General features: G+C 47.1%; 1 protein-coding gene, 1 long non-coding RNA gene and 1 other non-coding gene across 3 annotated transcripts in view; all 3 read right to left on the minus strand.

Annotated features, from left to right (window-relative positions):
• The window catches only part of LOC148638367 (uncharacterized), a 244654-nt gene extending 237212 nt beyond the window's left edge, over positions 1-7442 (minus strand). Inside the window, exon 1 of the long non-coding RNA XR_015931048.1 lies at positions 7305-7442. This is a non-coding gene — a long non-coding RNA (uncharacterized LOC148638367). The remainder of the gene's footprint in view (positions 1-7304) is intronic.
• Positions 7443-8154: 712 nt separating this feature from the next.
• LOC148638394 (zona pellucida sperm-binding protein 3-like) lies at positions 8155-10048 on the minus strand. Its single transcript, XM_088623354.1, has 6 exons — positions 9348-10048; positions 9131-9246; positions 8952-9058; positions 8698-8872; positions 8503-8620; positions 8155-8304 (listed from the first exon to the last, which is right to left on the minus strand). Exons 1-6 carry the CDS (start codon positions 9903-9905, stop codon positions 8155-8157), a joined length of 1224 nt encoding a protein of 407 aa, XP_088479480.1. The 5' UTR covers positions 9906-10048.
• A 6957-nt stretch (positions 10049-17005) lies between these two features.
• On the minus strand, positions 17006-17063 carry LOC148638395 (U7 small nuclear RNA). Its single transcript, XR_015931060.1, has one exon. It is a non-coding gene; the product is annotated as a U7 small nuclear RNA (small nuclear RNA).
• Between the last annotated feature and the right edge of the window lie 7790 nt (positions 17064-24853).

Raw genomic sequence — 24853 nt, forward strand, 5'->3', positions numbered from 1 at the left:
AGGAACAGACAGCGAACCTGTCTCTCAATAATAATAATACAGTGTGTGACCTCCTGTCCCAGCTTGGGGAACAGTGAACCAGACTCTCAATAATAATAATACAGTGCGATCTACTGTCTCAGCCTGAGGAACAGCGAGTTTATCTGTCAATAATAATAATACAGTGTGATCCCCTGTCCCAGCCTGAGGAACAGTGAGCCTGTCTCTCAATAATAAAAGTACAGTGTGTGATTTCCTGTCTTAGCCTGAGGAACAGACTGTGAGCCTGTCTCTCAATAATAATAATACACTGTGTGATTTCCTGTCCCAGCCTGAGGAACAGTGAGCCTGTCTCTCAATAATAATAATAATAATACAGTGTGTCATCTCCTGTCCCAGCCTGAGGAACAGTGAGGTTGTCTCTCAATATTAATAATACAGTCTGATCTCCTGTCCCAGCCTGAGGAACAGTGAGCCTGTCTCTCAATAATAAAAGTACAGTGTGTGATCTCCTGTTCCAGCCTAAGGAACAGACAGTGAGCTTGTCTCTCAATAATAATATTACAGCGTGTGATCTCCTGTCCCAGCCTCCAGGGAACAGACAGTAAGCCTCTCTCAATAATAATAATACAGTATGTGATCTCCTGTCTTAGCCTGCGGAACAGACAGTGATCCTGTCTCTCAATAATAATAATCCAGTGTGGGATGTCCTGTCTCAGCCTGAGGAACAGAGAGTAAGCCTGTCTCTCAATAATAATAATTCAGTGTTGGATCTCCTGTCCCAGCCTGAGGAACAGACAGTGAGACTGTCTCTCAATAATAATAATAATACTGTGTGAGTTCCTGACCCAGCCTGCGGAACATACAGTGAGCCTGTCTCTCTATAATAATAATTCAGTGTGGGATCTCCTGTCCCAGCCTGAGGAACAAACAGTGAGCCTGTCTCAAAATAATAATAATACAGTGTGTGATCTCCTGTCCCAGCCTGGGGAACAGTGTGCCAGACTCTCAATAATATTAATAATAATAATACAGTGTGATCTACTGTCCCAGCCTGAGGAACAGACAGTGAGCCTGTCTCAATAATAATACACAGTGTGTGACCACCTGTCCCAGACTGAGGAAAAGACAGTGAGTCTGTCTCTAAATAATAATAATACAGTGTGGGATCTCCTGTCCCAGCCTGGGGAACAGTGAGCCAGACTCTCAATAATAATAATACAGTGTGATCTACTGTCCCAGCCTGAGGAACAGACAGTGAGTTTGTCTCTCAATAATAATACAGTGTTATCTCCTGTCCCAGCCTGGGGAACAGACAGTATGCCTGTCTCTCAATAATAATAATAATACAGTGTGTGATCTCCTGTCCCAGCCTGAGGAACAGACAGTGAGACTGTCTCTCAATAATAATAATAATAATACTGTGTGAGTTCCTGACCCAGCCTGCGGAACATACAGTGAGCCTGTCTCTCTATAATAATAATTCAGTGTGGGATCTCCTGTCCAACTCTGAGGAACAGACAGTGAGCCTGTCTCTAAATAATAATAATACAGTGTGTGATCCTCTGTCCCAGCCTGAGGAACAGTGAGCAGTCCTAATAGTTACCGCTTTCCTGATTTAGCTCAGCAGCTTTTATTTCGCCTGAAGCGCAAGCAACTTGTGAGAGCAGGTTGGGTTTGCTGTGCTCAACTGGTTCGGCGTCTTCGTGTCGTAGCGCCGCAACGGTGTGTTTTCCTTCCTTCTCTTTTCAGCCCAGAAGAAACATTTTACTTGTTCCTTTTGTAGCCCATGCATGCCGACGCCTGTGTTGTGTTGTGGATTTTCCCCTTCTTGAATTTGTACTCCTCCTCCCTCTCTCTCCCTACCTCTACCTCTCTCTCTCTCTACCTCTCCCTTTTCCCCTCCCTACCTCTCTCCCTACCTCTACCTCTCCCTCTCTCTACTTCTCCCTCTCTCCCTAACCCCCTCTCTCTCCACCTCTCTCCCTCTCCCTCGCCCTCCACCTCTCTCCCTCTCTCTACCTCTCTACCGCTCTACCTCTCCCTACCCCTCTCTGCTCTCTCTCACTCTGGAGTTTATTTTCCAGACAGAAATCCAGCTCCGTCCCTCCTGTGTAAGATTGGTGATGCAGGATGAGAGCCTCTAACCGAGAGCACTGCAGCGGCAGGTTCTGTGGTCTGTTTCAAATCCGCCCGCGATGAGACACCCAGGAGAAATGAAGAGCCCCAGGCGCGGTAGAAAATCACCCAGGAAAGAGACTTTCAATGTAGGAAAAAAAAGTCGTTAGTAACGGACATAATATGTTTGTTTTGTTTTTTTAATCGCTGCGATGTGTGACTAAGCTCATACGACTAAGAGTTGCCCCCTTTGTCTAGATCTGGTAACCTGCTTGTCGCTGGTGGGCCAGATCGTGTCCCCCGTCACTATACTGGGGCAATAGGACCCTCACAGACCGCAAGGTGAGCGCCCCCTGCTGGCCCCACAGAGAGGGAGAGGTAGAGGTAGGGAGAGAGGTAGGGAGGGGAAAAGGGAGAGGTAGGGAGAGAGGTAGGGAGAGGGAGAGGTAGAGGTAGGGAGAGAGAGGAGGAGTAGAAATTCAAGCAGAGGCCTGAGTGGAGCACTGTCGTATGGCCCTGACATCAATCCCTCAAGTCTCTGCATAAAGCAGTGTCTTACGGCCATGACATCCCACCCCCACCACTCTCAGTGGAAAGCACTGTCGTATAACCATGACATCCCACCTCCACCGCTCTCTGCGAAAAGCAGTATCTTCAGGCCCTGACATCCCACCCCCGCCACTCTCTACGTAAAGAAGTGTCGTATGGCCCTGACACCCACCCCTCCACTCTCTGCATAAAGTAGTGTCGTCAAGCCCTGACATCCCACCCCCGCCACTCTCTACGTAAAGAAGTGTAGTATGGCCCTGACACCCACCCCTACACTCTCTGCGTCAAGCAGTGTTGTCAGGCCCTGACATCCCACCCCCGCCACTCTCTGTGTAAAGCACTGTTGTATGGCCCTGACATCACACCCTCACCACTCTCTGCGGAAAGCACAGTCGTATAGCCCTGACACCCACCCCTCCATTCTTTGCATAAAGCAGTGACGTCAAGCCCTGACATCCCACTCCCGCCACTGTCTGCGTAAAGAAGTGTCGTATGGCCCTGACACCCACCCCTACACTCTCTGCGTCAAGCAGTGTTGTCAGGCCCTGACATCCCACCCCCGCCACTCTCTGTGTAAAGCACTGTTGTATGGCCCTGACATCACACCCTCACCACTCTCTGCGGAAAGCACATTCATATAGCCCTGACACCCACCCCTCCATTCTTTGCATAAAGCAGTGACGTCAAGCCCTGACATCCTACCCCCTCCACTCTCTATGTAAAGAAGTGTCGTATGGCCCTGACATCCCACCTCCACCACTAACTGCGTAAAGTAGTATCTTTAGGCCCTGACATCCAACTCCTGCCACTCTCTGCGCAAAGAAGTGTCTTATGGCCCTGACACTCACCCATCCACTCTGTGCTTAAAGCAGTGACGTCAAGCCCTGACATTCCACCCCCTCCACTCTCTGCGTAAAGCACTGTCGTCTGGCCCTGACATCCCACCCCCGCCACTATCTGCGTAAAGCAGTATCGTCAGGCCCTGACATCCCACCCCTGCCACTCCCTGCTTAAAGAAGTGTCGTATGGCCCTGACATCACACCCCCACCACTATCTGCGTAAAGCAGTATCTTCAGGCCCTGACATCCCCCCGCCACTCTCTGTATAAAGCACTGTCGTATGGCCCTAACATCACACCCCCACCACTCTCTGCGTATAGCACTGTCCTATAGCCCTGACACCCACCCCTCCACTCTCTGCATAAAGCAGTGTCGTCAAGCCCTGACATCCCACCCCAGCCACACTCTACTTAAAGAAGTGTCGTATGGCCCTGACACCCACCCCTCCACTCTCCGTGTAAAGCAGTGTCATATGGCCCTGACATCCCAGCCTCGCCACTCACTGCGTTAAGCACTGTCGTATGGGCCTGACACCAATCCCTCCACTCTCTGCGTAAAGAATTATCGTATGGCCCTGATATCCTACCCTCGCCACTCTCTGCGTTAACCCCTGTCGTATGGCCCTGACACCCAACTTTCCACTCTCTGCATAAAGCAATGTTGTTAAGCCCTGATATCCCACCCCCGCCACTATCTGCGTAAAGCAGTACCGTCAGGCCCTGACATCCCACCCCTGCCACTCTCTGCGTAAGGAAGTGTCGTATGGCCCTGACACCCACCCCTCCACCCTCTGCGTTAAGCAGTGTTCTCAGGCTCTGACATCCCACCCCCGCCACTGTCTACGTAAAGAAGTGTTGTATGGCCCTGACACCCACCCCTCCACCCTCTGCATAAAGCAGTCTCATCAGGCCCTGACTTCCCACCCCCGCCAGTTTCTGCATAAAGCACTGTCGTATGGCCCTGACACCAATGCCTCCACTCTCTGCATAAAGAATTGTCGTATGGCCCTGACATCCCAGCCTCGCCACTCTCTGCGTTAAGCACTGTAGCGGCAATGCTGGTTAATAAGACAGAATTAAGTGTTGCTGTGCTTTTCCAAATGAGGCCCCATCTCTCCCTTCATCTCTGTGGTGCAGCCACAGAGAAGCTATTCATGCAGGCTGATTTAAAGATGTTTTCTTTTGATAAGGGACAGCTCCCAAAGGGGGATGCACTTAGCTAAGCCTGGCTATCATGATCAATGGTCATCCATTGGCGCCTATCTGTCTAGGGAGTGCCAGATGGACATCTGGATTGCATTCCTAAGTGTCAGGAGTAAGTGACTCATATCTCATCTTGATCAACCAATCAGGGACTGGTAGGCCTGAGTAACCCACGGGGGACTCTGATGCCCATGGAACTTTCAGCCAAGGAATGAGCTGAAGTTCCTCCAGGTAAAAACAGGCAACACAGAGCTCCAGTAGGATTCTGTGGACTTCTCAAAGGAGAATTCCAGGGCAGGACGGCCCAGGAGCAGAAGGCTCCCAAGGGCAGGACATTCTCGCAGCGCGCCTCCTGACCATCCTGAGACTCAGCCCGGACAACCACGGAACGGCCAGTGTGTCCGAGTGCCAGAACTTTCCTTTGTTCTAAGAGTCTAGAGCGGAGGTTGCCAGAGAGTAACCAGAGGATCCACCCGAGGTTAGCATCAGCAGCAAGCCTTGTGAACAGGTCAGAACTGTGGACAGCTGAATCACTATTCAGAACTAGCTCATCATCAGGAACGAACCGGTCCTCTTCCTGACTTGCTGGGACCCACAGTCATCTTTTCTCCTGTGCATAAACTTTGCTAGTTAAAGCCAAAACTAACTAGCTGGTCAGTGAGCATCAGCAGCGCACCGTCGCAAGCCGCACAGCACAGCCTGGAACCGAGTCAGAGAGCGCGGATTGGACAGCAACAGCCTGCAACTGTTTCTTTGTGCCCGCAGGAGATCTGAATCCCCAGAGATTGGATGAGTATTCAACTTCACTGCATTACTGCTCGAGAATTCAATTGTTATCCCAACCAGTTGATATCAATTTAATTCCTAAGAGTTATGTACTTGTTTTGAGTATCTAATGTAGAAGTTGTAACCAAGTTCACTTTATGAAACGGTCTAAATTAATGATATACTGAACGTATGTCCTCTTGATATATGTAACACTTCGTAACTGACTGAATATATATCTTTTGTATTCTGATAACCCTCTCGATAAGATCTGTTAGGTTTATATGCATATTCTATGTATTAATAAATGTATCCTCGAGTATTAGTACCTGTGTGTGTGCGTTGTTTGAGTTATATCGCATAGTTGGATTCTAAAGCCATCAAAAGAATCAATTTTGTGATTTACTGCTACAATTAATAATTGTCCCAGTAAATGCCCAAACCCTACAGAACTGGTGCCTTCAGAGAGCACACTACATAGTGATGACATCTTTCTGTATGATCAGGACAGGAGCTGCAGGTCCACTGTGTTGTGGCTGCAGTACAGTTTTAGCTTATTATTACAATACTTTTTAACAGCGACAGATTCTTAAGATCACGAGGTGTTTATGATATTATTTCAGTATTAAGCTGTTACTACATTCGGAACTGTCCCATAGGATTCAGTGTTCCATTAGTTTGGCACTAAACTGCTTAGTCTATTGTAGGAATTGTACTTAGTCCTGTCTCCTGTCCTGTAGTGTCCTCTAGAGGGCAGCAGCTGTTTCCTTGGGCTCACTGCAATTGGGAACATTGTGATTACTGAGCAGGGCACTTAAGTCAGCAGACGAGCGCGTTGCAAATCGGTATTAATCTGGCGTACAGAGCTGCATGCTAATCTCTGGATCATCTCCAGTTAATGTGATACTGTTCTTACCTTGCAGTTGACCCAATCTGAATACTGGCACCAACCCTGTTATTACAAAGAAACTTCTTGTGTATCTACCGTGATACATAAGTTTGGTGGAGAGGTTTGGCAGCCCATATTCAGTCAAAGATGTGTGTGCAGATCACTGTGATATATAGGCATCAACAAACTGACAAATACAATATTAAATGTTTAACTGATAAAACCCAAATGAACCAAACCTGTATAAATTAGTGGTGGAAAGGAGTCTTTTTATATAGCAAAAGGTCTCTTATCCTTTGGTAAGAACGCTGGGTATATAACCCATTGTCCTCAATATTAGAAATGAACCTTCAGAACCATTATATAAAATAGTTTATTCTAAATCCTTGAAACTTTAATAGGGCACTGCAGTAGGGCTAAAAATTGACAGCCTTAGTGGGCCATCATGATTTGTGCAAATTATAGGTAGTCACAAAGGAAGACTAGGATTCACTTGAAATCCATGACACGGGACACTGAAACAGTGGAGAGTCTTTGTGTAGTAAGCGTTCAGTCTCAATCTACACCGTCTGTGTTGCTGGTAGAGGTAGTTGTGAACACCTGTCTTCCGGATCAAGTACTGGGATCTCCAGTCTCAATCCTAATACTTCTCATGACTGTCCACTACCACTGCTGTGAAACCAACACCCATAAGACAAGACCTCCGAGATTCTAACTGTACCATTATTCACTGATGTTCACACACCAGTATTGTTCCTCTGCTAAGGAAGGAAGGCCTACTTTACACCAAGCCCCTGTTGACAATTCCTTCCTTGTGTTTATTTTAGTCAGTTTGTGCAGCCCAGAATAGGACACCAGATCTCACTCTTATTGGGCACTACAGTAGCAACTCACTCCATAACCACTACCCCTCTCGGAAACAAGAGGATTTCCAGTATATTGAACACCTCTGTCTCTCCCACAGTAAAAAAAAAAAAAAAAAAAAAAATCACACTGCCCTGCCCAAGGAATAGTGCACCCATCTTCCCCCAGTACAATGCTTTATTACTCCAGCCATTTTCAGTCCTCATTGGCAGCAATACAGGAAGCATTCTTGAAAGGGGAACCCCCACAAATACAGTACTTCAATTTATTAATGGGTCTCACTTCCCTTGAATCTCTCCACCCCATTCAAACCTATAAACCATAAAGAAACAAGGGCAGGCAGAAGGGTCTTTCACAGCTTTATTGAAATGTTGCCATTACAAGGCAAGTGGAGGCAGGAGAGTCACAAGGGCCAGGCTGGAGCCTTCATTCAGGCACCTGGGGAGGAAGGAGAACAATCCAGCTACACTGCAGGACACCACCCCTACAGGAGCTCCTCCTGCCAGACCCTACCTGTCCACTGGCCAACATCTCCAAAGTCCTCTGCTCCCTCCACATCCTCACTGGTGCTCTGAGGGTCTCCCTCCTCATCCTCAGTCCAGTCAGCTCCCACACCCAGAGGAGCTTCTACTGGTGCCACAGCCACCCGACTGCTGGTCACCAGGCTCCTGGTACCTGTGGACAAGCAACACCCAGGAGTAAGGGATCTGCTATACCCAGAGACCCACAGTGATGCTACTCACCTAAACAGTCCTTTTGTCCAGCATGAGATCATTCCTCAGTTGTCCAAGCATGGTTGTCTCTTGGGCAGAGATGCATCCACAAGGGATAGAGAACCAGACCCACCTTCATTCCGACTGCCAGCACACCTGGACTCACAGCAGGCACAGACCTCATGGTCACCATACAGCTCCTCCCACCTGGAGGAGAGGAGGACAGGTGAGGCCTTCACCTGGCATGTCCCAGAGCACCCTCAGCAGGCTCCTTGCAGAAGTACCTCTTCGCCTCCCTGTTGTAGGTGCAGGACTTGGTCCCTGGTGTTGCTTTAGCAGGAGCCACAGCCATGACAGAGTGCATGTACAGCTCAGTCACTTCATGCTGCAAGAGGGAAAGTCACAGCATTAAGGGATCAAGGCCAATAGAGGGACAGAGAAGGACCTTCTGCCATCAGTGAAGGCAAGCTGGCAGCTCTAGGCACTACAGCTGCCACAGTCTGGTTCACATCTAGATCATGGATGAAAAAGCAGACAATGGATCAGTAGAGCAAGAAGGCTGAGCAGCCTTTGAGAGCAGTACCTTCCTGGACAGCTTCTTCTGGAAGAGGAAGGCATCAATTGTGAAGCGGAGCACATCCTTCTGCTTGGAGGGGACAAACCTGGACAGGCAGCCATCTGCCTTGCTGTCCACCATGCACCTGGGGACAAGGACAAGGATGAACCCCTGCAGGCTCCCGGGGCTCCTGCCCACCTCTCCTCCCAGAAGGGGCCGTACCCCAAGTTGTCGATCACAGGGAAACGGGGCTGGGAGTGCTGGTCTGGTTTCTCCGTTACGTAACACGAGTGGATGTACAGCCTCTGCTCTGCTGTGGCAAAGTAGGCAGTGGCCTGGAAGTACATGGGCTGACCCAGGAAGTACTCATCCTTAGGAGAGAGCCGGACCCAGCGGGCTGGAGAGAGAGAGGCAGCATTACACCTGCACACAGCACCCCCTGCAGGCAGGAGGAGCCACTCACTCAAGGAGCTTACAGTTGGTGGTGAGCAGCACAAAGCTGTGTTTGTTCTTCAGGTCCTTGAAGAAGGTCCTTCTCCTGGCCCACGTGGGGACATAGCCAACCTTGTAGGAGTAGTGGAACCTGCAGGACAGAGGGGATGAGGGGCATCTGGACACTTTCCTAGCGGCTTCTCAGCAGCAGAGCCCTGCCTACCTGTTGTAGGAGCACTTGACCGGCACAGAGAAGGGAATGAAGCGATGCACAGGTGCACTGGAGGAGGGCGGGGCATAGCGGAGAGTGTTGGAGTACACCAGGCGGCCCTGGACAACCTGCAGGGTCACAGAGGAAGGGATATTCCCAGGAAAGGCAACCCCGACACTGGCCCTACAGCTCACATCGATACACTGCCTGTAGATGAAGACCCGCTTACCGATCGCTCGGTGCCGCACTCGTGAAGCCCGTAGATGAAGTAGAAGTAACTGCGTGTGGTTCGGCTGACGCTGCAGTTGCCCAAGGTCACCTCCGATGGCCGACAGCTGAAGCCGAACAGGAGCCGACTGACCCTCACGTACATCCTGCTGGAGTCACACCACACAGCCACTCCTCGGGTGCCCCCGATGGCCGGGCGAGCCGGCTGCCGCCCTCGCTGGGGAGGAAACAGGACGCTCTTGATGTAGGCGGGTAAGGGGCGGCTGCCGGCTTCGGGCTTCATCTTCTCCTTGTCGAAATAGGGCGAGTACGCGTCTCTGGACACGGGAAGGCGGCGAAAGTTGGGAGCCAAGGACTGCGAGTCGTTCTCGCTTGCAGACAGGTCTTCGGAGGGCGCATCTGCCAGGTTCAAGTCCTCCAACTGGGCTGCGTCTTCAGGAGCCGGGAGGTCGGCCTGGAGCGCCAATTCCCGAGAGTCCCAGCCAGCCGGCCCGGCGGAAACCAGTGCGGGGAGCCCGGCCCCTGTGCACAGGCACAGCATAAAGAGAAACGAGCGCATCACCAAATTAACGTCCCGCTCAATTGCTACAGGAGTAAAATAAGTAAACCACAAAACTGTTGAAGCAAGAAAGCATAAAGTGTGAACGCGGTGACTAGGTTTTTATACTGGCAGGACCTGCTACCGCACACCTGGTCACACTACCGCTCAATCAACACAATCAATTACATACAGAGATCCGGATTGTTCTCAGCGTCTAATTAGAACCTGATTTCAGTCTGAGGCGGGACTCCGTGAAGCCGCCTGAACATTTTCCCGTGTGTATCTGACCTCAGCGGAGGAGTTCCACGCAATTTCGACAGAATTAAATCACCCACACGTGTAAAATTTGCTCAGATTAATTTATTGTTCAATTAGTTTCTAATTTCCGAGGAAAGTGTGTTAAACTCGCTGTCAGACAGAGTACGGAACATGCGACACGTCCGTCCACACTTTCTTTTATCGAGGGGGCTGTTCTATCAACACGTACCGCAATGAAAATAATTTTACTATTTTTCATGTGTAATTGCATGTCATATTAAAATGTGTAATACAAGCATTTCTTTGTTTTCCAGTAAAGAAATACTGATCAGCTTTTGACATGATCTGATAATAATTTGTCTGATTTTCCAGAGATTGCTTTTGCTTCGCAGCACTGAGAACCTACGGAAGCCCGTTTCCGCCAGGGAGTAAAAAAAAACGCACTATGGTATCTCTCAATTGTGACTTAGAATCATAGAATTGCGACCTAAAAACTCAGAATTCTGACTTTATCTCTCACATTTCCGACTTCGAAATAGCCCATATTTCATTGCCTGTCCTTTTGTTATTGTAACGGATTCGGGGTCTTGCTAGCTAGAACCCGAATCCGTTACAATAACAAAAGGACAGACAATGAAATATGGGCTATTTCGAAGTTGCAAATGTGAGATATAAAGTCGGAGTTGTGAGTTACTAAGTCGCAATTCTGAGTTACTTAGTCGGAATTCTGCGATACCATAGCGCGTTTTTTTGTAACTCCCTGGCGGAAACGGGCTTTCATACATTTCAATTAGTCTGATCAGTGCAGGACAAGTTAATGTAGAATCATTACTATGTCTGTCTCTTGTTTGTATATAAATGAATGTCTTTGACAACTTAATGTTAGTTTTTAATTTAGTTTTACGATGTAGATCATGTGTTAACATATGCACGAGCATACGAAATGTCTCACTCCTGATTCAGCTCATGCTCCATAGGAGAGAAGAGATTCCTCCTGCTTCTCGTACAATCATATCAGAACAGAAGCCCGTGTCGCCCAGCTTTGATTCAAGAGCGACTCGCATCTTCAGCCCTTTTTTTCTTCGTGATCCTAATTTTCTTTAGTTATGATCAATATTGAACTTTTTCTAAATAAAACGACAATAATCAAACATGCAGGCAGACTTTTAAAAAGTATTAGGAGCTGACAGGGTGCCCCTTTGGAATAGTTGTCAGAAAATGTGAGAAAAGGAAAGGTACGTAAGCTCTCACACACAGCATTAGAGATTGGCATCTGATGAAAAAAACAACTACCTGTCTCCCCAGCATTTAACGGTGCTGTTGTTTTGATTTTACATATTGTTAGCATTTTAATGAATTGTTAAAAGATTGATACACAAATCGCTAAATAAGAAAACGTAAAAACCCTAGCTGTAAGCAATTGGCCATTCATATTCCTGAATTTTAAATCCCGGTGCAGCTAATTTGAAAGCAGAGTCTACCATTTACTGTATTGCAGAAGCGTATTGTTGCCACCAAGGAAAAAAAATCCTGAGTTTACAAGAGTAAAGAGGAAACAAATGCAAACACCGTTAAGAAAAAACACACACGTCTCAGGCCTTAACCATGACAAGGATGGGATTTGAACCTAGACGAGCAGAGCACAATGAATTAGCAATCCAAAAAGTGACTCCTGTTAAATTTTATTTTCGCTTGCTCGATTTGTAGTACGCTCCTAAATCCTTACAACCGATAAACAAAACGGCTTCATGTGCCACAGCATTCTGCTGCAGGTACGGTTTGCACCGTGTATAAGGCGAACCCGAATTAAATATTTCAAATATGTGAAGAATTTCATGAAACCTGAAAAAAGATCACAGCCGATGTCAGCAATTCAGAGCCTGTAGGCAGCTTCAACAGAACAAAACGATCTGAAGCCGCAATAATTTCATAGAGTGTATTGTGACACTCTAACCACGTTGTTGCTATTACTGCTACTGCTACTGCTGCCGTTGCTTTAAACTCTACTCAGCGGGCAAGTAAAGTTGTCCAAAGAATAGACTACTTTGAGCCGTCCGAATTCCATTATGTGAATTTAAGCTTTTTTTTAATTAATAACAGCATTAGTAATACAATGCGTGCTCAAAAACCTTACTTATTAGCTTATGAAGCAATAGTGTTTCGACAATTTGCGGTCTTCAAAAAGTAAACGCTGAAGTTTTTATACTTCCTTGTGAGCAGATCACCTTTGATTTAGAAAAGGAAAACTTACTCCCCTGTTGCTTTCATTGCAATATCTGAATCGAGACCCAAGCGCTAAGAAAGCTGAAAAACGCAGAAGTCATAAACCCGATTTTAATTTAGACACACATTTTCTAATGCAGCCTTCATTACAAGACAGTCTATTTCTCGAAAGCGTGTTATGTAAAAAAGAGAAAAACGAAAATATATGGATGACAATATTTAAAAGCTGAAGATTTTACTTTTGAGAAATTGTCATTTTATGTATCTACAGTAGACGCTTTTTAACCACTGCTTTTAGAACTTTGCTGTGCTTCCTGAATCATTTTCAGTGTTATAAACTGGGTGTGGAAGTAGCGATCACTTTGTAGAGCAGTTGATAGACTGGAGCTGTTCAGACTACTCTTGTTATTCCTCAAATGCTTCCATCATTTTTCTTTCAGGCTAGGACGCGAGTGTGTACATGTGTTTGGTTTTCGTTTCACTGATTCTCATTGAAGATTTGTGAATTAACAAGGAAAGAATCAGTTGCCTCGGAAAGCAGAAGGTTTGGTTCTCAACGATCTTGAAGACACGCCCATGTAGAGCAACGTGTGATGATTCGTATTATAAAAGACCAAGTGCTCAAAGTGACGTCTGCGTTTGCCGTTGAAACTTTTCATCTCGGGCGCACTTTTAGAGAGCAAAGATAGAGCAGTTGTGTTGAATCACACTGTGACAGCTGTCAGCAGAGTGGCGCAGCGGAAGCGTGCTGGGCCCATAACCCAGAGGTCGATGGATCGAAACCATCCTCTGCTATATATTTTTTATGCACGATTGATAAGCACACCATCAGTTTAATGAAGTGCATTAAAACTGATTTTTCTCTCCTGTGTATGCAAGCTTCACACTTACGGTACTCTTTCATCTTTACCAATAGCAGATGCCCAAATGTATCTTTGGTTGTTCTGCGATCCTTGATAGTTTCCTCAAATCCTTCAAATGAACATCCATATCAAAGCAATTGTGTTAATATATATTACAATTAAGGTACATATTAAAAATATCAACGCACATTTGTATAATGCTCATTTAATAATAATTGTCAAAGATTGTCAAGTTCTCCAACAAATGAACAAATGATCGACAAATGATGATTAATCTCTTCTTGAATATAATCTCAAAAAAGAACCATTAAGGTTTACTAAGATCAAAGCTTAATCAGTGTATTAAGTTTAGCTTGCATCATAGTAATTGAGCAATAAAGTCTGTCCTAATTAAAGAGTACCCAAAGTTTGAAAGTACAACGTAGAATAAGAGTACCTTTAATTGCTCTAAAAAGATTTGTGTCTCCCAGGCACCTCTTTTGTCTTTGATCTTTCTGGTTTGTGCCAGCGAAGTTGAATTCCATCATCAGTTAATTTGTCTTAAGTCTGAAAACCAAATTATGACTGAGCTTAGACATTTCTCAAGCGAGTTTTCACTCAACGTTTATTTACTCAAATATTTAGTATCAAATGTACTACTGTAATCCTTATATTTTAAAAGACAATTTAGCGGTTTTACACGTTGCAAATTCAGTGGTTAACAAGGTATCTTTAAGCTAAATTTTGTGGATATTTTAACTTGATCAAAGTAAAAATGTAATGTAAAAACATAAAAAAATCTATAAGCAATACCTTAACAACACTGTGAACACACTTTCTTTGAAATCACTGTTGCCTACTCTCCAAAGTTGGTTTATCTGGAAATAATATTATATTAGAAATAATATTAGAAGCTATTTTTACTACTGGATCTTCACTAATCAACTAATCAGACATACCCATTACACATTTTCACATTTTAACTCCACTTTTCTGCAGTATTTGCTAAGTCCTAGAATACAAAGTGGCAATATTTCAAAGTTCAAAAGTTGTAGTAATTTCTTAGAACATGAAGCTTTTTATAAAACACTTTATTTTGGCATTAAAATAATTAGCAAGATTATACATTATAAACTAAAAATAAGAATGTATGCCAGAGATGGATCCTATTAATCAGATGTAAGCTGTCATATAATGACCTATCTGTAACCTATAATACTAGTAGTGAATATTTTCTACACCACAGAGAGAATATAATATCATACCAGTACGTTTTGATTGTCCATGTTGTCAAGGACTCACTTGTGTGTACAGGACTCTTCCATTGTGATCAGCCTCTTGATGTGGAATTGGGAGTTCACCAGTTCTGTACACTTTCCCACATGGCTCAGTTCATCTCTGATCTCTATCAGGAGACCCAATCCCCGAAACTCTGAAATCATTCACATTTTGTATCAGCATTTGTAAGGAATTAGGTCAGGATTTTTTTTACACTATTGTTATATTAGCATTACTGTAGTGTTGCTAATGTGCTACATGCAATTTATAATCCTAAAAATGTAAAATTCCCACATTTGTAGTTGATTTTGTGTGATCTTCACCTTCACACTATTTTATATGCCATTTATTGCTTATTAACGTACTATTTTTAATCAAAATAATATTAAGACCTGTATGTATTCAAATAGTATTATCATTATTTATACTTACGCATCAAAAGACGATTGCTGAGAAAAACATGACAGTATTTAACCTAAATGGCAAACAACAAATATCAGCAATGCATTGTGGTATATAACCAGAAAAGATGCTGTGTTAGATATGTTTTCAATTTCAATTATATATGCATTTATTAATGTTGTCAATATTATTACGGTTGCAATTTAACCATGGTGAGAACCCCTGCCTGTCATACAGGAGAGTGGGGTTTGATTCCTGACAGGGATCTAAGGAGCTTTTTCTATGACCTGTTTACAATTTAAACTGTAGTGTGAGACACCTTTCTTCTACAGAAATCTATTTTTTAAAAAGGAGATGAATTAGTTATAACAACACAAAACATCAAAGTGAAGGAGCTTTTCAGCAACTCCTTGGCTACATGGGAATTTAGTTTTTTTGACAGCAGGGTCATTTGCAAAATTAAACAAGGAATTGATTCACTCCTGTGGAATACTGTATAAAATGGAAGACAGGTTTGATATGGAAACAACTACACACATTTTAGTTTTTTTTTCCAATTGTACTCCCATCAAAGTGACATAAGAAAAGTCATTGTCAGAAGTGAGATATGAAAACAAGCCACCAGGGGAGACCGGTGTAATAACTTCACCAGAAATATATTGAAAACAAATGGGCTGTCACTAAGGAAATTCATAGAGAAATACAGGTCCCACCATAAAACACCATAAGGAGTGCAAAATATGTTAAGTTATTTCTGTACTTCATCAGTGTCGGTAAAAGAGGGACTCAAGGACACAAAGACTCTAGTTTGGGATTCAGGCTGAGAAAGGGAAGTGTGACTTTGGACACAGGGCATTGCATAGAGGAACAAATGGCGCAACGAAACAAAATGCCAAAACCCCAGATTGAACCAGGGACCTATAGAGCATCAGTCTAAGGCTTTCTCAGCTGAGCTATTTCAACCTCTGTGTACGATCTAACCTCTGCTGTCTGCAGTAGCCTCCCAAAGTTCGAGCATGGGTGCACGAAGAGGCGTGGTAGAGCGTTATGTCATTCAGAAGGGGAGTAATCCAGTTCAGCTCTCTGAGGTTTGGTAGATACATCTTCTTCCTGAGTAATGTAGGATCAACTTCTTCAGGCTGGAGGAAGGGCTTGCATTTCGGCAGTAGTAACTGACTGAATAGTGACTTCTAGGACCTGGTCTTATCAGGTTGCTTTGCCACGTTTGTCAGTTCTGCTGAAAAGACCTGTCTCTAGGAAATTTAGGAAGCAAAAGAATGACTATCTGAAAGGTGACATGATCTGCTGGCTGTTTGATGTGATGTGATGAATGACACAGGAAATTCGAATTCTTGCAATAAGACAAAACAAGATCCATAAAACACTGGCAGGAGTGCAAAATGTGAGAACATAAAAAGACACCTGTTTCTGCCCAATTTCAAACAGGGGATCTTGCGCATGTGTGATGAATGTGATAATCACAATATTACAGAAATGACAGCAGCATTGAACATGGCGAGACGTAAAAGATTGTTAATTCCCTTCAAATACTCAGTGTGTTTATTCTGCTGTATTAATTTACTGTGCTCATCAGGCAGTAACAAACCTGTTATCTACACACTGCTCCCAGAGCTGGATAGGTGACTCCACATTCTACAGCTCTCTAGCAAAAGAGGAAGTCAGACTACAGAAATGGAGAAAATCTCCTCTTCAGAATGTGGAAATATATTCCTGAGAGAAGTCCTTTCTCGAAGTTCAACACTCTCTGCAAGTCACCCATTCCCACCATGCGCAGTGTAGTGGTTATCACATTCTCTTAACACACCAAAGGGTTTCAGTTTGAAAGCGGGCGAAAACAAGTGATTACTTTTTGCACATTTGTCACTGCTGAGGTTGCTTTATGGGTCTATGCTGATCAATTGGAAATCAAATGGCAAAAAAGACCCTTTCCCACACCTAAGGTCAAATATTAGGAATCCAAACTGCTCGAGTGTATGGAAGCACACAGCTTTATTAAGATTTCCAAGTGCAAGATCTTTTTATTCATAAAAGACCCTATTTATGTTGTATGAGAAATATACTAATATTAATACAGAATCTTTTTTCACCAAATAAATGGGCTTCCTGACTTCAGAAAGCCTTCTAGACAAATACTAAAAGAGCAAAAATTCCATTTGGTAAATGAAATGAAAACACATACCCTACCAAACCTTGAGTACAGGCCATTCAGGGTGATAATACAGAACCATTTATAATTCAACAAATAAAACCTGTCAACTGCTAATCACCACTTATCATAAAAAAATAAGTAGCAATACACAGTAGGGGACTCTTGGGTGCAAGTTAAATCCATGCAAGAAGGGGGTTTAGTGTTGTATTTCCAAATCAGATATGCAAATGAGAGATCTGGCCCAGCCAATCTCAAAGCTACCTTGGTCTGGAATGGAGCTGCTCCCCTCTTCTAGTTATTCACACTGGAGTTAGGTTACATATTAGCACATTTCATCTAACAGTTGCTCCAGAAACAAAAACGTAAACAAATGACCTGGACTGTGACCACACCTATTAGAATGTAGTTCAACAGATAACTTGTAAACCTTGTCATAAGATTTTTTTTGTTCTACAAAATATACTTTATTCCGCAAAAAAAACATCTCAAAAGGAACATCTCACACATATTAACACTCCATGTAATAAAAAACAACGGCGATTGATTGTCCGTTATCAATCTTTGCAAGTGGGGGTGGATTTGCGCAATTAAGAGAGTCCCTCCAAACCTACCACTCGCTATTGTCCTTTAATCCCTGTATAGGGCCCAAAGTCCTTTCCAGCACTCCCTCGCCGTGGGGAAACCCCATTTGGCGACTAGGCGCTTCGTCCTCCTCCTGAGGGCCGATGGGCTCCCGCAGCGCCCGACAGAGGTTGCAGTAGAAGATGCAGTCGAGTTTCAGGGGGAAATGTGGGACATCTCGACCCCCTTCCTCGACCGGCTGACACATCCGGTTTCTCGTGATGTACTCGTACTTGCCGCCCCAGAGGAAGCCGAAGATCATCCCTTGCAGCGCTTGTCTGAGTCTGGCCGGCAGCGGGTACACCACCTCCAGGTAAACCAAAGCCGGCAGGATGTCTGCTTTCAACACCATCACTTTCCCTGTGTAGGACAGCGACCACGTTGTCCACAGACCCAGCTTTGCGTTCACCTTAGCATCCTCTTGGTCCAGTTGTTGGTCTCGTTGTCCTGGCTCTGGAAGGAAACCCCCAGTATTTTGAGGGGCTCCGTGCAGAGCTCGAGAGCCTCCGGCGCCGTCGTCCTGTGCTTCCAGGGCCCGAAGAACTTCAGTTTGCTCTTTCGGCGGTTGACTTTCGACCCCGAGGCTCTGGAGTATTGCTCCATGACCTGCAGGGCCCTCCTCAACCCCCTGTCCGACCTCAGGAACAGCGTTGTGTCGTCGGTGTACTGGGAGATCTTCAGGGTTTCCCCCGCGCCTCCCGGTATCTCCAGGCCGTCGATGACAGGGTCCCGTCTCACCGTCTCTGCTAAGGGCTCTTGGAGAGCAGGGAGATGATGCCCTCCCTCATGGTGTCTCCGAGTTTCCCCCGGCGGAAGATCTCCTGCGCCACTTCCACCAGATCTTCCGCCAGGGTGTCCCAGAAGCAGGTGTAGAATTCCTTGGGGAGTCCGTCCGGCCCTGGCACCTTGCCATTCTCCATGGACAAGAGCGCCTCCTTCAGCTCCTCGGCCGCGATCGGACCATCCAAGTCCTCCCTCACCTCCTCCGGTACTCGTGCCTTCAGCTCCTCCAGAAAAGCATCGCCTGCCTCCACCTCCGTCTGCTTTTCTGAAAAGAGCTCCATGTAGAAAGTGGTGGCCGCTTCTACCTTGTCGCTCTCGTCCAGCACTTCCTCTCCATCTCCCTGTCTCAGGCCGTGGATCACCCTCTTTTTCTGGGCTCCTCGGACCTGATTGAGTTTGCGGAGCCTCTCCTTCAGGTCCCGTTCCCGGGCTGAATTGAAGGCTCCTCCCCCGTTAGCCGAGCTGTACTCCTCCTCTAGTTGTCTCTGGAGTCGTGCAGCTTCCTTCCTCTCCCTGGCAGCCTTCCGTCTGCAGTACGTCTGCTCCAGGGTTCGGGTCCTGTCTTTCACCGACTCCCACCATTCCACCATGGAGCTGTAGCCGTCTCTCAGATCGACCCAGCTCGCGTAGTCTTTACGGAACAGCGCCTTGAAGTCGTCTTCCTCCAGTATCTCCCGGTTCAGCTTCCAGTACCCACGACCGAATGCCGGCAGGTTGGTGTTAGCCACCACCGTCAAGCGCTCGTGGTTGGAATACCACTCCGGGGACACCGTCGCCGACTCCAGGGAGCAGGTCGTGTGCAGAAAGATGTAGTCCAGGCGGCTGCACACTCCCCGGGAGTTTTTCCATGTCGTTCCGGCGTCGTTAGGGCGGCACCGTCTGAAACCGTCTACCAGGGAGAACTGCTTGAGTAGCGACTCCAGCTCTGCCGAGCTAGCGTCGCTCCCCTTCTCCCGGTCGACGTTGAAGTCCCCGCCAAGCACCACCTGTCTGTTGGTGGCGCAGCAGCTGGCCAGGTCAGCAAACACTTCCTTCCGGATAGAGGGTTCTGTCGGAGCATAGACGTTAATTGCTCTCAACTTCTGCCCCCTCCAGTCGATCTCTGCGACCAGGATCCGGCCCTGCACCACCGAGAAGGAGGAAACCAGCGTCATCTCTGGGTTTCCGAGGAGGATTCCCACTCCGGAAGAGTGGACCCCTCCTACGCTCCAGCATGATTCTCCCTTTGTCAATTCCCTGGTGAATGTCAGCTTGTCGCTTTCATCCTTCAGGTGGACCTCCTGTAAGAAACAAACTGAGAAAGACTTTGAGGCCAGATCATGAAAGAATCCCCATCTTTTCACCGGGTCTCTTAGCCCTCTCACATTAGTTGTTAGAAAGGTAAGTTTCACAATCATGATAATACAAGTGAAAGTTGAACCTCCTCTCTTTGTGCTTACAGTGGAAAACTTGGGAGTCTACATCTGGGCACTGTTTAGCCTAGATGTAACTCCTCTCGTTCGGGTCCTGGGGGAAATATGCTGGGCTCCCTCCAGGTCTCGCTGGGGACTGAAAGGTAAACATGCTGGACAGGTCCAGCCCTACCATCAGTCCCGGCTCCAGGGCGGCTTCAAAGTAATCCTCGTCTTCCTCGAGGATACTCTCCGCCACCGCTTCGGGAAGGCTTTTTTCTTCCCTTTCTCCAGGAGTTTCGGGGACCTCCAGTTGCTCCTGGGCCTTGGGGGAGGGGGGCTCCACTTCCTGGGCTGCCTCTTCCTGTTGTCCCTGGGCCTCGGGGGAGGGGGTTACCTCTTCCTGGGCTGCCTCCTCCTGTTGTCCGTGGGACTCGGGGGAGGGGGGTTCCGTTTCCTGGGCTGTCACTTCCTGTCGTCTTTGGGCCTCGGGGGGGAGGGTTTCCATTTCCTAGGCTGCCTCCTCCGGTTGTTCCTGGGCCTCGGGGGAAGAAAGTTCAGTTTCCTCTAGGACGAGGAAACGGTTCTCCCTTACCACTCTTTTCTTTTGTCCTTCCGAAGGTGGATCCGCCCTGCATCTCTTCTCCCTCTTTCTCTTTCCCTTCTTGCTGGGAGTTATTAGGGCCCTTCCTCTGGTCAGCCATTTTGTCCGTCGTCCTGGCGGCCATCTTGTGGCACTGGTGCGGCTGGGGGTGTGGCCTTCTTTGTTCTCACCTCTCTCCCTTGAGACCAGTTTCTGCCGGCCGGCTTCCACCACCTGCGCAAACGAAGGTTTGTTTACCTTGCATTGGTGAAGGAGGTGTTCCTCGGCGCTGCATCCGTCGCACTTTTTGGCTGCCCGGCAGGTTTTTGCCAGGTGCCCCTCTTTGTTACAGTTGTGACATCTGACATCTGATGTCACACGTGTTCTCCTTGTGGCCGGACTGTCTGCTCTTCTTGCAGAAATCCGGCATCCTGGGGTAGTAAAGGTACCCCCTGTCGGCTCCGATGTTGAAGCGGGCCGGGACTGCTGGAAACCGTCGACGCCCTCTGGGTCCTCTTTCAGGAGGACTCGGTACTGGCGTTTGCCGTACCAGACGCCGCAACTGTCCCTGATCTCCGTCGGTTTGCCCACCACAGTTTCATACCTCCCTAGGTACACTGTTACCAGTTCCATTGGTACGTAGGGGTTGTATGTGAGGACTGTGATGGTCCTCTGGTTTGTCTTCCTTATAGGCTCCGGCCTGAAATCAGAGAAACCGGGGTGCTTACCTTTTTCTCTGATCATTTTCGTTGCCTTTTCATATGAGGCGTCCGTGGCCATGTAGGCCTCCATGTATCTCTCTGCCTTGTTGTCTTGCAGGCAGTAGAGATCTCCAGCCACCAACTGCAGGATCTCTCTCAGGAAGGTAATGAAAAAGGATTTCGCAGTTGGCATCGTCTCTGTTTTCTTGGTCCAGTGGAACCGGATCAGTGTCTTCTTGTCTGCCATCTGGAAAGGAGAAAAAAAAAAAGAGAAAGAGAGAGAGCAAGGTCCTGTGGAGAGGAGGGTTTAGCTGCTAAAGGAGCAGCGAGAGAGCCCTGGCCTTTGTCCTTGTGGGCAAAGCCCAGCTAGGTGCAGGCGCAGGAGGAGAGAGAGAGAGGGGGCGGATAGTGCTTCCGAGTCTCCAGGAAGAAAGCAAGCACCGCGGGCAGGCCACGAGTACCTACTCCCAGCCAAGAGGCCAAGGAGGCAGAGCAAGAGAAAGGGGGAGGGGAGAGGAGAGAGCAGAGAGAGAGAACGTTGCTGCCGGATCCCACCCAGCTCAGCTGCTGCTTGGCCTTAATCCCCTAGGCTCAACCTAGGGCGATACCAGCTCAAGCACTCTTCAGGATCTTCGATCGCCTTCTAGAACTTTGGAAAGACAGGAACTGCGGGCATGCCACTTGAACTTGATCTTAGCCAAAAGGCCGATAAAATTGGATTCCAGCTCACTGGCCCTGCAAAACTTAGTTCAAGACTTTAAACTCTCAGACACATATAGATGTATATATCCCACAACAGCAGGATATACATGGTCAGGGAGGAATAGCAGCTCCAGAATTGACTATTGCTTTGTCTCAGAGAGAGTGAAAGTTGTTGGGGTCACTCTTCAGCCTGTCTTCTTCTCAGATCACCAAGCTTTAGGGTGTAGAGTGGAACTCCAGGGCGGGACTGTCTTTGGGCCAGGCCTCTGGCAACTCAACACAAAGCTGCTAGAGAACGAGGGGGTAGTATCCCGCTACAAGGAGAAACTATCACAGTGGCTGTCCTTGCAGTGTCTGTACGGGTCAGTAGGAGAGTGGTGGGAGGAGGTGAAGGTGAGGACAAAGGCCTTTTTCATGGCTGAGGGAAGGAAGGCTGCTGCCAGACGGAGAGGAGTGCTAGCCAGGAAACAGAGGCAGCTGCAGCGTCTCTACACGATGCTGCACAGTGGCTTCGATGTGCTCGAGGATATCACCCTTTTAAAAAAGGACATCCGGAGCATAGCCGAAGAAAGTAGTCGAGGAGTGCTGTTAAGAAGCAGAGTGCAGTTCTTGGAAGAAAATGAGAAGTGTACTCGCTTCTTTTTCAGGAAAGTGGTAGGCTCCAAGTCTGTCATGGAAAGTGTAGTTGATGAGGAGGGACGAGAGAGAACAGAGCCGAGTGCTATCCTCTCCTGCACCGAGGCCTTCTACTCAAGACTGTACAGCTCTACAGAGGTAAAGGATGAAAAAATTCATTTTTTTACCTCAAAGCTAGAAAACGTTTTGAGTGAAGAAGATAGGGAAGTACTTGAGAGGGATTTGACAGTAGAAGAGCTGAGACAGGCTATGGAGAGCTTACAGAAGGGGAAAACTCCGGGTGCTGACGGGCTCCCAAAGAATTTTATTGCACCTTTTGGGATCTGCTTCAGGATCCGCTACTGCTCCTATTCGAGGGAAGCTATAAGACAGAATTGCTGCCTGACTCCTTAAGAGAAGGCACTATCTCTCTCTTGTTTAAGAAAGGAGCAAAGAATGACATAAAGAACTGGAGACGCCTCAGCCTGTTAGGCGTGGACACTAAGATCCTGTCCAAAGCCCTTTTCCTGCGCCTACAAAATGAAGTGGCCTCACTGGTAGAAAAAGAACAGACTTGTGGGATAGCAGGACGCCTGATGAGCGACAACCTGGCCTTGTTGAGGGATGTCTGTCTGTACTCGGAGGATCGCTCCCTCCCTCTGTGCATTTTAGGTGTAGACCTAGAAAAGGCGTTTGACCGCCTAAACCGGCAGTACTTAACATCGGTACTTGAGCACATGAAGTTTGGCCCCATCATGAGAAAGTGGATTAACCTGCTGTACACAGGTAGCAACAGCAGAGTAATGGTGAATGGCAATAGATCACGCCCCTTTGAAGTCTGTTCAGGGGTGAGGCAGGGCTGCCCATTATCCCCCTTGTTATTCGTTTTGGCTATGGAGCCCTTAGCCTGTGCCTTGCGCCAGGATCAGGCCATTAATGGGATACCAGTTCCTGGAAGTGGGGGAGGAGAGGTAAAGACATCTCTATACATGGATGACGTCACCCTGCTCCTCTCTGACAATGCCTCAATTAGCAGAGCTCTGCAGTGCTGTGATCGTTTCTCTTTGGCTTCCTCTGCAAAAATTAACAAATCTAAGAGTGAGATTTTTTATCAGAACTGGAGGGAGCCAAAAGAAGGAAATGATCTCAGGCTGCAAGAGAAGAGAATTAAGGTCCTGGGGGTGTATTTTGGAGAAGAGATGGGAACAGTAAATTGGCAGAACAAATTGCCAATCTTAAACAAAAAACTGATGCAATGGAAGGACCGAGACCTCACCATGACAGGGAAGGTGCTGGTCATCAAAGCCAAGCTCTTGCCTGTCTTGAATTTTCTGGCTTCTACCTTCCCAATCCCACACCGTGTTGCGGCGGTGGTGAGGAGATTGATGTTTCAATTTCTATGGAGTGGGAAGCAGGAAAGACAGAAGAGAAATAATGTACAGGCCGCTACTCTCAGGGGGGAAGTCTATCCCAGATATTGCTACGAAGCTGCTGTGCATTTTCCTGGCCTCTGTGCTGAGAGGCTTTGCAACAGCGCCTGTAGCGCGTACCTGGACTTATTTTTCCAGGCTCTGGGTAGGTAGGGAGGTGTTCAGAGTGTGGGGTGTCAGACCCAAGCTGGATGTCCCACTCTCTGACACATGCCCTGCAATTTATGGGACAGTTAAAAGTTTTCACCCAATTGGCCATATTCCCCTCCGAGATGTCAGCGTCCAAAAACTGGAAGATTTCGTTGCACCCCAGAACAATAGGCAGACCCCTGTGGGCATTTTAACATCAGCCCAAACAAGGACAGTGTGGAAACACACATCCTCTAAGTTTCTGTGCAACATTCACAGAGATTTAGCCTGGAGTGTCGTCCACCAGTGCTTACCGGTACGAACTTTCTTGTACCGTAGGGGCCTCACCCCCAGCCCTCGCTGCGTTAGGGTGGGCTGCGGCGAGGAGGAGACTGTGACCCATCTCCTGTGGTCCTGCTTTTTTGCTAAGGCCTTCTGGGCACAGTTTGAAGATTGGTTGCAGGCTCTCTCGCCCCAATTTACCCTGACCACTGCTTTCGTCATATACGGCATCTCTCCTGTCAAACTTCCTCCTGACGTGTTTGACAGGATCTGGGCCGTGGTGAACAGTGGGAAAGACGCCCTGTGGAGAGTGAGGAACATGGGGCTGTTCAAAGGCATCGAGGTCCCAGTCAAGGCAGCAGGTAGCCTGGCCCTGTTCATCACCCGAGAGAACTATTACCTCAGAGATCTGTGGAGAGAAGGGAGGGAGGAAGCAGAAAATCTGTGGGAAATAGAGAGCATAGGTCAATATCTCAAGAAACTAAGGAAAACATGATCATGTTTAAGTAAAGAATGTGATTTGCACCAGAAAAAAAGAAAATTGTTGCTATGTAAC

The sequence above is a fragment of the Lepisosteus platostomus genome (genome assembly GCF_059453375.1).
Source record: "Lepisosteus platostomus isolate fLepPlt1 chromosome 5 unlocalized genomic scaffold, fLepPlt1.hap1 SUPER_5_unloc_1, whole genome shotgun sequence".
NCBI classification, from domain to species: domain Eukaryota; kingdom Metazoa; phylum Chordata; class Actinopteri; order Semionotiformes; family Lepisosteidae; genus Lepisosteus; species Lepisosteus platostomus.

Coding starts and splice junctions, on each gene's coding strand:
- LOC148638394 (XM_088623354.1), bottom strand. CDS start 9,905: ATGCGCTCGTTTCTCTTTATGCTGTGCCTGTGCACAGGGGCCGGGCTC. Junction 8,873..8,951: donor TGTGCTGCTCACCACCAACT/GTAAGCTCCTTG, acceptor CTCTCTCTCCAG/CCCGCTGGGTCCGGCTCTCT. Junction 8,621..8,697: donor CCTGTGATCGACAACTTGGG/GTACGGCCCCTT, acceptor CCTTGTCCCCAG/GTGCATGGTGGACAGCAAGG.